The 13128-nt window shown below is 50.6% G+C and overlaps 1 protein-coding gene across 13 annotated transcripts in view; it reads left to right on the forward strand.

The window, feature by feature from the left end:
- Positions 1-13128, forward strand: part of TTC39A (tetratricopeptide repeat domain 39A) — a 54200-nt gene that overhangs the window by 32160 nt on the left and 8912 nt on the right. For 11 of the 13 annotated variants that reach the window (XM_058696111.1, XM_058696087.1, XM_058696095.1 and 8 more), the window contains exons 5-12: positions 550-617; positions 2278-2342; positions 4358-4457; positions 5767-5832; positions 7722-7830; positions 8351-8418; positions 8502-8561; positions 9442-9603. In XM_058696111.1, the coding sequence (XP_058552094.1) occupies positions 550-617; positions 2278-2342; positions 4358-4457; positions 5767-5832; positions 7722-7830; positions 8351-8418; positions 8502-8561; positions 9442-9603 (698 nt within the window). Of the gene's footprint in view, positions 1-549; positions 618-2277; positions 2343-4357; positions 4458-5766; positions 5833-7721; positions 7831-8350; positions 8419-8501; positions 8562-9441; positions 9604-13128 lie in introns of those variants that run through there. The other 2 variants (XM_058696175.1, XM_058696183.1) reach the window with 2 other exon arrangements.

The following is a 13128-nucleotide window of genomic DNA, read 5'->3' on the forward strand; positions in this document are numbered from 1 at the left end:
TAAGGCCCTTTGCAGTCAGACCTCTGCCCCTCATCTTTACCTGTCCCCTAAGTCTCTCCCTACCTTAACCCCATTTCGACCTTCTGTGGCTTGGCTGTCCCCAAACATCAGAGTTTTTTGGTTCTCCCAGGCCTCTGCCTAGAAAGCTCTTCTTGCCTCGCCTTTCCATTCCTTTTCAATTCAAATGTCCTTTCTTCTGGAAGTCTCTCCTGACTCCCTGGGCTGTGTGAGTTCTCCTTCCATTACTCCTACAGCCTGTGGGCTTCCCTGGATTAGGATCTTCTTTGTTTATCTGTTCAACCCAGCACCTTCTCCTTGCCTGGCACTGTGATGCGTGGAGAACAAGAGAACAAGGCCTAGGGCCCTATGTTGACATTCTGGATGGTGGGATGGGGGAACCAGGTGGAAGGCAAGTGCAAGGAGTGAGAAAATTCTAGACAGTGCTGATAGCTGTGAAGGAACCAGACCACCTCCCAGAGTGGGGAGGATTTGGCCTGTGCTGCCTGCTGAGAGTCCCAGGAGGCCTCAGGGCTGGTTTTCTCCCCGCAGAGGAAATCCATGCTGAAGTCTGCTATGCAGAGTGCCTGCTGCAGAGAGCAGCTCTGACCTTTCTACAGGTAGGAACCCTCTTCTTGTACAAGCAGCCTGGGGATTTCAGAAGATCAGTCACCAAATCCAAGCCAGAGGGTCTATAAGCAGCCACAGTCCGCCTCCTTATGGTTCTGGAGAAGACTGAGGCTCGATCACCCCAACACTCCCAACCCTAGCCAGGCTCAGTGACAGAGGTGATGGGCTTTACCCTCTCCACACTCAGCACACATGTTTCCGTCCACTACTAGGATGTGCTTCCACCTCACGACTGCTGTTTTCCTGCTGAGGGTCACGTGGGGTGACCAGCATTAGCACAAAGCCTGCTTTGTACTTGATTCATTCAACAAACAAGCTTGAATGAATCAAACTTGATTCTACGACATACCGGGCTTTATGTGTATGTTATACGTATGTAGTTTTTACATACCTTACACACATTGCATGTTGTTTTTACATAAATGTACATATATTGTTAAATCTTCACCATAGGCTTGTAAAGGGGAGGATTAGAGGGGAGTAGCCACTTTCACAGAGTCACGTGATTAGCAAATGGCAGAGCTGGGATTTGAATACAGGTCTGGTTGACTTGGAGCCTGTGCTCCTCACCACACAGTGGTAATTATGAGAACCATCACTTCATGATTTCACCAGAAAATCTGGGTTATAACATAACAATCATCATGTAAATACGTGTGTTGGGGTATACAGGCACATAAGAATTTTATTGGGGTACTGTTTACTTTTGTTAGCTGTCCTCCCTTTTTGTACCTCACATAATTAGAATTAGATAATCCTAATTCTTCATTAGGATCACTGTTAATAATTGCATTGTGTATGGCCTTTTTTATTCTATTATTACACATAATAAACACCCATGAATTCCCCCACCCAATTAGAGAACAGAATACTGCTGGCGAGTCTTCTACCCACCCTGTCCCCTGCTTCCTTCATGGGGAAACCATTGGCTAGAGTTTTATTATCCCCCAACCTATTTTTTAAAAAACCGTTTTCTCAGCTTCCTATTCATGTGTGAGGAGCATACTGTTACATTTTAGTTAGCTTCAAGCTTCTTAAGGCCTCAAGCTGTGTGGGACTTGCTTTCTTTACCCAACCTTACGTAGTTGTATAATATTCCCTACTATGGGTATAGCAGTTTGTTCATCCAGTCTCCTGCTGAAGGGCATTGGGGTTGTTTCTGGTTCTGTACTCTGTGAAGAAGTAGTGCAGTGAACATTCTTGAAGGTAACTCCTGTAGCCCATGTTTGTTCGTTTCTCTAGGGCATACTCATGTACTCCCAGGAGTGGAACTACAAGTGGGCTGTAGGTATTAGTGCTTTAAATTACAAATGTGACAAATAGATGCTTGTTGTAGAAAACACAAATAGCCCAAAACTGAGTGTCCTTCTTGCTCTCCCACAACTCCTCTACCTGGAGGAGGCACTGTTAACCACCGGGAGTGCCGCCTCCAGGCCCTGGACATTTTAGAGGTCTTGTTTGGCAAGCAGATCCTCATCTCAAGTCCCAGGGGTTACAGAGGACTGGATTGGCTAACCTCTGAGTGCCGCCCAGAACCCCTCATAGAGCTGGGCCCAAGGTGGGGCAGGCCGGGCCCAGAGCCTTGTATGATCCCTCTCAAGCCTGTGGCTACCCATCCAGCCTGACTCTTAGCGTCTCTCCCTCCTGCAGGATGAGAACATGGTGAGCTTCATCAAGGGCGGCATCAAAGTTCGAAACAGCTACCAGACCTACAAGTGAGTGGGGCTGGTCTGGGGGAGCCTGGGGCCACAGCATCTACTACCCTGTGCCTCTTAGGCTGCTTTGTGGGAGGTAGCACTGGCTGGATGCTGGATGCCTAGAATGCCATGTAACCTCAGGCAGATTTCTTCACCCTCGGGACCTCAGTTTTCCAGAATATTATTTACGTGGTTTCCTGGGTATATCTGTTCATTTGGTTCCCCTGAGTCTATGCCTGACCCTGGGGGAAAATAAGACAGATTCTGCACAAATAGCTTGATGAGGTAGAGGCTAGGAGACAGACACAGGAACAGTAATTTTGAGAACAGCAGCAGAACCCCTGTGTATCCACTAAGGCCCAATCCAAATGCCACCTTCCCCATGAAGCCTTCCTTGGACCCCTCTAGTACACAGGGATGGTGTCCACACACACAGCCTCCCCAAGCTGGGAGCTCCCTGAGGGCCAGATCATTTCCATGCCATCTCAGCACTGGGCCAAGCACAGGCTTTGTCTAGGGATGAAAGAAATAAGACTCAGTCCAGAACACTTCTACTCAACATGGCACCACAATTCTTGTCTCTAATTCTAAAATTAAAAAAAAAAAAAAAAAAAAAGCTTTGAAAGCCCAGTTTCTTCCCCCAAGTTTGGCATTAAAACTCACTTTCTATTAAAAGTTGAATTGACTTGAGACTACTTATCATCTTTATTTTCTCCATCTAATGTGACTGTTTCCCTGGAGAGAGATTGTGAGTGTGATTTCAAGGTACCACTGGGATATAACACACCATGTAGTATATGGACACTGCATGGCCTTGTGGGTCTGTGCTGGAATTGTGCTCTGCCCCCTCCAGTCTCTTCAGCTACCAAAGCGATGTTTCCAAAGCACAAACCTTGTCAGGTCACCCCCTTACCAGTTCCCGACACTCCTCTTGCTTTTAGGATAAAGTCCCGAGTCATTCCGGGAGCTCCTCTAGCCCTCCTAGCAATAGCTTCCACCCCACTCTGCCTCAAACATTTGTGCCTTCCCTCAGTTTTTCAGACATGCTGAGCTCATTCCTACTTCAGGGATTTTGGACATGCTTGTATCTCTGCTAGGAACACTCTTTCTGTGCCAGGCTAACCATCCCATCCCTAGGGTTTCAGCTCAAGTGTCGGCTTCTCAGGGAAACCTTCCCTGAACCCCAGACTGGGTAAAACCCCAGGAGTCTTCTCCTTTGAAGCCCCCCTGCATCCCCACAGTGACTTGATGGTGGGGGTGGGGGAGGATCTGTTCCCTAGAGTGGGAGAGTTGTGACGGCAGCCACTTGGTGGCTTTGCTTCTAGCTGTCGTCCAGTGCCTGACACAGGGAGCCCTCAGTCAGTGTGTGATGATTGAAAGGCTTCAAGATGCTCATGGCCTGGGAAAGAGGCAGGCACATCTTTAAAGCTTCTGTCCCGCCCAAGACGGGCTGGGATATGGACTCTGTGCAATTGATGACCAGGAAAAAGAAGGGTGGATTTCAACCAAGAGACCCCAGGTAGACTTCCTGAAGGAGGGGGTGTTATAGTTAGCCCAGTGGCTCTTCACTGGGACATTTGGCAATATTCAGAGACGTTTTGGTTGTGACAACCTGGGGGGAGGTTGTGTCTGGCATCTAGTGGGTGGAGGCCAAGGATGCTGCCAAACATCCTATGATATACAGATAGCCCCCTCCTTACCTGAAGAAAGAATTTATCCAGCCTAAAATGTCAGTAGTGCCAAAGTTGAGAAATTGTTCTAGACAGAATGAAGAGCATGTGAAAATGCTTAGATGCTGGACAAGGCAAGTGTGCTGGGGCTGATAAAGCTGACGCTCAGGGGCAAGGACTATGTTATTAGGCAGATGGGGTCAGAAATTCCTTGAATGTCAGCTCTCTGATTGCCAGAACTGTTATCAGTCTACCACCAGGGAGTTCTGAGATCAGCTGGGAGTGGGGGACAACCTTAGTCCCAGCTGGAATGGGACCTAGCCGCTGTTATGTGGTTGAAAAGGACTTTGCCTGTCTCCACAGGGAGCTGGACAGCCTCGTGCAGTCCTCACAATACTGTAAGGGAGAGAACCACAGGCATTTTGAAGGAGGGGTGAAGCTTGGCGTGGGAGCCTTCAACCTGGTGAGTGGGAATTCACCTTCACGTGGTCTCTGCTGGCCTACCGTGCTGGGCGCTGAGCTGATCCTGGGACCTAGTGATAAAGCAGATGCATTGCCAATGTCATGGGGAGCTCAGAGCTGGGATGGAGGTGGGGTGGAGGTGCTTCAGAGTCTCTCTGTGCATTTCTTCCCAAGTCAAGTTGAAAGCTTGAAATGCACCATGGTGGCAGTATTTATAGGACCAGAAAAAGACAAACACAATAAATCAGGGCCTTTTCCATCCTGGAGAGCTGGTGGTTAAACATTGACCAGTAGTGGGGAGGGAGACAGGCCTGGAAGCAGCAGGCAACCTGCAGGGACAGAGCCAAGACCCCTTCCTGGAGGAGCTGGGGAAGGTTTCAAGGAGCAAGGAGTATCTGAGCTGGGTCTTGAAGGATCTATAGGTGGGGAAGGGCATCCTAGGCAGAAGGAATGTGAGAGAGGCTCTGAGCCTACTCCTGGGAGGAGGAGTTGCTCATTGAAAATTTAGACTCTTGGCCCTGGGTGTCCACAGACCTGTCCAGAAGTGTGTGTGGCAGGGGATGGCTCTCTCCCCTCTAGGCAAAGCCTGTTCCAAGAGCAGGCCTTGGGTGGTGGGGTGTCCCTGCCCCACTCTGGGTTCCAGTTTCCTTGTATGTAAAATGAGAACGGGGATCTTGGCCCAAGTGCTGAGAAGTACAAACGGCAGAGTTCATTGGATGCTTTAGCATGTTACAGCTGGACTGTCCTGGGTTTAAGAACTGGCTTCCCCTCTGATGAGCTGTGGGGCCTTAGACATGTCCTGTCACTTATCCATGCCTCTATTTTTCCATCTGTCAAAAGGGGCAGTAATCTTTCTTTGCAGGACTGTTCTGAGGATCAAATGCAATGATGGAGCCCTGGTGCAGAGCAGGGATTCTTTGTAACAACAATAATGGCTAACTATTATGTGCAGGCTCCATTATATGCTTTACATATATTAATTTGATCCATCTTCACAGGACCCCGAGGAGGTAGGGGGCATTATTATTCCCAGATGAGGAAACTGAGTCATAGAGGGGATATGTAGCTAGCCCAGGGTGACCCAGTGGGCATGGTGAGATTAGGATTTAGACACAGTCTGCTTCTAATTGTCACACTGTAGTGCTTCTCTATCTAGGGAAGTTGGCTTTATGGGAAACCTGGGGCTTTCTTGTGGGCATTCTGGAGATAGGTTCTACTCCCCCAGGATTACCCCCAGGACTCTGGGGGCTTGGGGAGTAGGAGGGACAGCTCCAGCCCCTCCACAGGCCCACCTGCCTCTGTTCCTGCAGACGCTGTCCATGCTTCCTACCAGGATCCTGCGGCTGCTGGAGTTTGTGGGGTTTTCAGGAAACAAGGTAACCACCTGACTTCTGGGACCTCTGAGTGGCTCAGCTGAACAGGGTGAGGCTGAGGGGCTACAGGATCTGTGTGCACAGCACCCCTCAGTATGTGGCCCTGGACAAGGCCCAGGCCTTTCTGAGCTTCAGTCTCCTTTCCAATCAGATGGGGCCAGTGATACCTGCCTGGCCTCACACAGGGTGAAGAGGCTCTAGGGTAAGGGTGGGTATGAAGGGCAGCTTCGTGCAGTGGTCTGGAATCATGTTCTCAGCCTGACCGGTGTCAGGATCCTGGTCCTCCTCCCTTTGGAAGACCTTAAGCAGGTTCTTTCCCTTGGGACCATTTTCTTGTGTGGGAAATGCCTGAGGGAAGCCCTGCAGACCTTGAGGGCAGAAACCAGAGGACTGAAGCACCCAGAGGCTCTGCTAAGGGCAGGAGTCTAAGTACTAGGTAGCAGATCAGGGGGAGCTCCCTGGTGGAGCAGGCCCCATGTGGCAGAAGGAACAACGGCCTGGAAGTTAGGAGCCTTGGGTCATTCCAGCCTCATCTCCTTCTCCTTGTGATTTAGAGCAAAAGCCAACCTCCTCTGGGCCTTTTTTGGGTGTAACAAGGGACTTTTTTTTTTTTTTTGACTGATCACTGCCTCTCAACTTGAACTTCCTCTGACCTTTCCTGATTTTTGCCATGTCTGCAGACCTCTGTATTATTATTTATGTATTATTCTTCCCAAAAATGGTTCATATTTTTTATGTAAGTTTATCTAAAGGAAACATTACTACATAGAAAACCCACATTATTTGGCACGATAAGAACATAATCATAGATATGGTGAGGGCCAAGCAATCTTGCAAAAGCAGGTTGTATGATCTGTAGAGGCTGTTTTCCTGTGAGAAGAGGTTTTTAGACCGACAGGGATGTTGAACGCACACCAGCACGGGACTGAGGCTTTCTCCCTGATGCCATGAAGACAGAGAATTGAGAGGGGAAGACCCTTACTTGGGACTCCATGCCTCATGTCTGTCTGGAGACCTTTAAAATCTTGGTTGCCATCTGTGGTCCATGGCCCTGGTCCGGGGAAACAGCAGCCAGAGGCTCTGAAGGTCCCTTTTAGTTTTCTTTTCTTAAGAAGGCCATTGGGTCACGAGAAGGATTTCAGGATGATGACAGGAGGGAAGAGGATGAGAAAGGCCAAGAGGTGGGATAATGTGGCCTGCCTGGCCAGGAGGAGAGGGAGGTGGTGTCAGAGTGTGAGGGCCCTCAGGCACCAGCTCTGGCTTTGTCTTATCCTAAAGGCAAGGAAGCTTTGGAGGGTTTGAGGTAAGGGTGAGGTAAGTCAGATTTGTGTATTAGAAAGAACAAGAACACCCTGGAGAACAGACAGGATGGGCAGAGACTACAGGAAGGGATACAAGTGGAATCTGGCTTCTCCTCTTCCCCAGCCAGGCTCTAGAGTCTTCTTGTCCAGGAAGCCTTCCCAGACTGCAGTCATCTTGGCCCCATCTATGCCCTGAGACTGTGGTTAGGATTATTTGCCTAAATGGAATCTGGCCTCCTCCTCCTCCCCCACCAGGGGCTGCTCAGGGGCTCAGTACCCACCATGGGGGCAAGCAGGTGAACAAAGGCAGGAACGGGGAAGGGGCTGTTGCAGAAATAGGGAACACCTAGACCCAGGCCTCTGCCCTGGCCTTGGCAGCAGTGTCCCCTGCCCCCCAGGAAGGCTGCTGAGGCCCCTAGAGGAGGCCTGGCCATCAGGATTCCAGATGTGTCTGGAGTCCAGCGCTGTCCCCTCCCACTACCCCCCCCCCCCACCCCCGTTCCAGCAGCACTGCTCTCAAGGCTGTCCAGCCACCTCCCAGGCCCCTGCCCACGCTGGGGCTGGCCTCAGCCTGTCGGTCTCTTCCCTCAGGACTACGGGCTGCTGCAGCTGGAGGAGGGCGCATCCGGGCACAGCTTCCGTGCTGTGCTCTGTGTCATGCTGCTGCTCTGCTACCACACCTTCCTCACCTTTGTGCTCGGTAGGTGCGCCTCCTGGGCAAAAGCTGGGGCTTCTGGGATTTGGTTGGCTCTAAGGGCAGGGGATGAGATGGCAAGGGATTGCAGACCCTGCTTGGGTCCACAAGACTGGGGATGGGGCGCTGACACCAGAATCAACAGAGCCGCATCAGCTGTCTTCGGGCCTGGCTTGCTGACCACTCACTTCCTCACAATGTGACCAGGTTCCAACTTCATTTTTCTCATCTGTGAAATGGGGATGGCCATGCCCACCTTGTGCAGGGTGTGAGGGCACTGTAGTTAGGTCCTTGGGGTTCTGGGCACCACCTTGGCAGGCATGGCTCTTTGTTATTGAATCTTGTGATGTCCCAGGATGATATCTGTATCATCTTATTTAATGCTCACATCATCCTGGAGGTAGAAGAATTATCATCCCCATTTCACAGAGAGGGAAATAGAGGCCCTGAGAAGCTCCTAGTGGGTTGCTGGAGGGATTACAAGAGCCGGTGGTGGTGATGTGTGTTGTCCCTTCACCTCCTTTAGGTACTGGGAATGTGAACATTGAGGAGGCAGAGAAGCTCCTGAACCCCTACCTGAAGCGATATCCTAAGGTGAGCCCCTGCTTCCTGCTGCAACACCCCCAGCCAATGTGTGCCTTGTGGACCCACACAGACCCACGTGCGTGTCATTGCAGGGCGCCATCTTCCTGTTCTTTGCGGGGCGGATTGAAGCCATTAAAGGCAATGTTGACACAGTGAGTAATGGGGGTCTGGGCCAGTGCTGGTGACTCCTTGGGGTCTCCCAGACCAGTAAGCAGACAGACACAGACACACTAGAGACAGGGCAGACTGGGAGGAGTGCTCCAAGGGAGAACCAACAAGACAGCAGGGTAGGAGAAGCAATTCTGAATCAGACAGTCTAGGAAGATGAGGGAGGAGGTGGCATTTGTGGTGAGTAGGATCTGGCAAGGAGCTGTAAGACTGCAGCTCCCTGCAGAGGGAGGTCCTTGAGTGAGGCAGAGTGGTGGGAAGGCCTACTCAGGGCATGATGATGGGCACTGTGAATGGCACAGTAGTGGTGCCAGGGTGTGAGATTGGCACCTTGGTGGCCTGGCTAAGGAGTCTGGACTCCATAGGTGGGATGGAGCCAATGAAGGGATTAGAGGGGGAGGGTCATGGGTCTGGCAGAATACCCAGGATGGACTGTTACAGTGTGGCGTTCTGGGGTCTCCAGCTGGCCCTGGATCTGATTCCTCAAGCAGAAGGACAGATGCCCTAGGTCCAGTTCCTTTCATGAGAGCTACTGGAAACTTTGGAGTCTGCTCTGAGGCGTAGACATTATTATGCTGCTTTAATATTAATAACTTTCCACTGTCTCCTATCCTTCCATTATAGCTCTATCCCATCCTTTCATTTTGTGCTGAAAGACTAGAGTCCCAGAGTTGGGCAGGAAGTGAGACTTAGTGGGTAGAACCAGGACTGGAGCCCAGAATTGTCCCATCTCCCCAGTGCTGCGGCCTGCCCTCCCTCCCTAAGCCTGGCACAGGGCTAGACTAGACCTGTGGAAAAGGCTGGGTCTTCTATGCGATGTGGTGGGGTGGTGGGGCCATGAGGCTGACCAGCAGGTGCCCACAGGCCATCCAGCGGTTCGAGGAGTGCTGTGAGGCCCAGCAGCACTGGAAGCAGTTCCACCACATGTGCTACTGGGAGCTGATGTGGTGCTTCACCTACAAGGGCCAGTGGAAGATGGCCTACTTCTATGCCGACCTGCTCAGCAAGGAGAACTCCTGGTCTAAGGTGGGCTGACACCAAGTGTTGGGGTCATTGGGGGACTGGGCCAACACAGCCTGGCCATAAGACTCCAGACCATAAGAGCCACACCCTTAACTGAAACCTGAAAATCAGCTGGAATTTTAAATAGAACCATAAATTCTAATAGGTTGGAAGGAACTAAAGACCATGAGGACCAGATAAAGTTTAGAATTACAAAGCATCAGTCAACAGTTTTAGTCATAAGGGACAGAAGCATGGCTCACACTGTCTAGGTGAGTGCTGTCCAACAGAACGTTCTATTATGATGGAAATGTTCTATTTCTGCTCTGTCCACTGTGGTAGCCACCAGCCACATGGGCACACTGAGCACCTGCAGTGTGCTAGTGCAACTGGGAAACTGGATGTTTTCAATTTTATTTAATTTTAATTAGTTCAAATTTAAATTTAAAATGTCACGTGGGTTTAGTAGCCACTGTATTGGACTATGCAGGTAAAAAACACAAAAGGTTCTTTGGTTCATAGAACTAAACATTCTAGGCACATCTGATTTCAGGTACAGCTGGATCCAGGAATTCAAATTATGTCCTTTCAGCTTGGCATTTTTCCATCTGTGGCTGTCCTCTGCTCTGTGACATCTTTGCTATGCAGGCAGGTTCTCTCCATGTGATAGGCAGGGTGGCCAAGGACTGCCTGCTCCTAACTCAACATCTTCCCTTCAGTTTCAACCATAGTCCCACAACAGAGGCTCTTGGGTCTAGCATAGATCACATTTCAGTGCCTGGAAACAGGGGTGGGAAGACTCCTCATGGATCAAGAGTAGAAGGGTGGTTCTCCGGAAAAAAATGAGGTGACGTCCCTATAAAAAGTGTTGGTTTGGGGGGAAGCATTAAAAAGATACCATGAAGGCAAAGTAAAGCAAAGCAGATAGATGTCTACCATAGGTGAAAACTTACATTAGTGTAAGTGGTAAAATAAGTACTAGATATTACCATCATAGTAACGATAGCACAGAATTCTGAACCAAGAGTCAGAATCATAGAGATCATCAGAGAGCGTCCAATCTGGTATTGGCAAATATATAGAATATGTGTCTCAGTGACCTTAAATCCCTGTCTCTCATCCCTCCCCACCTCTGCATGGAAGTCCCTTTTCAGTACCCCTGCCTGGAGACCAAGCTGAAAGGAAATTCTCTAGGTCCGGGGCAGGCAGAGCTGGAGGAGGGAGCAGGTTTTCACTGAGCTCTGTGTGCCCAGCATTTGCCATTTCCTCCACACTACACCCACTGAGGTAGAAGTTATCTGCATTGGACGCACAAGGGACCTGGAGGCCAAGAGAGGGTATGTGACTTTCCTGGCCCACACAGCTATTGGTGACAGACACTGGATTTGAAGATAGTTCTGTGTGATTCAGAGGCCTTTGCTTTTCCCTTGTTCCTTAAGTCCCACGGAGGAGGCCCCTCCTGCCTTGAGACCACCCTGCTGTTGAAGGTGTACTCTCAGACCCAGCCTTTGTGGGCCTGACATTCATTCCTCTTCACCTCCCACTCCCAATGAGAAAAACAACATCAGGGAAGGAACCTTGTTGAACTGAAGTGACCTAGAAGCCTTCCTATGGTGGAAGGCAGGCAGCTGGGTTCACCTACACAGGGAAGAGGCCTGGGGTAGCCTCACAGCTGCTGTGAGGAGCAGAGAGCGCGCCAGCCTCCCAGGTGTCAGGAAATCTGGACATGAGTCAGCTCCATCTCCAGCCTGCTGTGTGACTTTGAGGTGGTTGGTCCCCTTCCCTCTCCAGTGCTTCCCTCAGAAGTGTTTTCTGGGAGTGGGGGTTGTAGCGCCTCGAGTTCGGGGCCTCATTCATTCCTAATCTGCAGCATTTGGCCATCAGAGTCCACCAACTTCCAGCTTTAGGTACTTAAGCTAATGGTCACTGCCATATGCACCAGCCCCTCTGCTCTGCATTCCTCTGCCTGAACTGTGCCAAGTCATCCCTGTGGAGGCTTCACTCCTGTGCTCTGCGACAGTGGTGTGCTTAGGGCTATAGTGGGGGAATCCAAGGGGAACTCACAGGCAGCCCTGGGTAGCCCAGCCAAGAGGACAGAGGAGGAGGAATTAGGGTGGCAGAGTGGAGGAAGTGGAGCCAAGAGAACAGCAAGGACAGAGGCTCAGGAGCTAGGGTGCTGCCAAGAGGTTCTGTGTCACCAGGTGAAGGGGTTTGTGGGTGGGAGTGCAGGGGGCTGCAGAGGAATCTCCCCCAGGCCACTGGCTGTAAGCTTCTTGAGGACAAGTACTGTCTGTTTACACAGACCCTGGTAGAGTAATGCAGCAAAATAAATGTGTGGAGTCACTGGGCAGTCAGATAAGCCTGGGAGACAGGACTCCCAGGAGGCGAGGCGGCAGTGTGGCTGCATAGCATCCTTTGATAACTTGGATGTCTGTGGGTCTCAGAACTCTAGGTTACTTTATCCATCGTAACTTCTGGTGATTCAGTGAGGGTAAGCTGTTTTGGGTGGCTGAGGGGTAGGAGAAGGCTCTTGGAGGAAGCCCGCGACTGAGCCTGGTGCGAAGAGAGAGTGGCTTCCCAGGCAGAGAGATGGCACAGGACTGATGGGGAAGGAATGGCACAAGAGGAGCCAGACAAGCAGAGGGCCTTAAGTGGCTGTTAGGCCTTTAGTCTAACAGTGGGGGAGCCCCTGATGTGTGTGGCTTGGATCTGTGCTCTAAGAAATCCCTCCTGCAGTTGCTGGCACCCCATGTGCCAGGTCGAAGACATCCAGCAGTGAACAGAGCAAAGACCCCTCCATCTCAAGGCTCATATTCTAGTGGGAAGAGGGACAAGAAACATACAAATAGATGTGCAGTGTAATATGTCAGGCTGGTATGTGTAGTAAAGAAAAATCAGGCAAGGCCTGTCTGAGAAGACACCAGAATGAAGTGCAGGAGAAAGCTATGTGGGTATCTTAATGAGGAGCATTCCAGGCCAAGGACACTGAAAATGCAAGCGTGAGGGAGTGGGAAGCTGAGTGTGTTTGATATGTTCTGGAAACAGCCCCAGGGCCATTGTGGCTAGTGATGTGTGTGAGGGGGAAACAACAGGAGATAAAGTTGGAGAGGAAACTGAGGAAGACAGGGTGAGGGCTCATAGTCCATTGACAGGGAGTCTGGATTTTATCCTAAGCATGATGGGATATGAAGATTTCAAAGAGGGACTGACATGATCTGACTTTAAAATATCAGAGTGGCAATGGGGTGGACATGGCTTGCAGGGACAGGGGTGGGAGCAAGGAGATGGGTTAGGAGACCGTATGGACAAGGGCAGTAGAAAGACATCCCTGGTGGCCTGGAGCAGGGACCCAAGGTGGAGGCTGGTTGCAGTAAGTGGGATTCAAGAGCTATAGGAGGTAAGATCATCATGACTTGGTGACTCAGTTCCAGGGCAGAGAGGGAGAAGGTAGGGATGACACCAGGTTAAAGACAGGATGGGCAACAGTTTCAGAGGGGGTAGATTCTTCCCATACCCCCTCAAAGACCAGCTTTTCCTCATTTTTTGAAG

Source organism: Neofelis nebulosa, chromosome 2 (genome assembly GCF_028018385.1).
Source record: "Neofelis nebulosa isolate mNeoNeb1 chromosome 2, mNeoNeb1.pri, whole genome shotgun sequence".
NCBI classification, from domain to species: domain Eukaryota; kingdom Metazoa; phylum Chordata; class Mammalia; order Carnivora; family Felidae; genus Neofelis; species Neofelis nebulosa.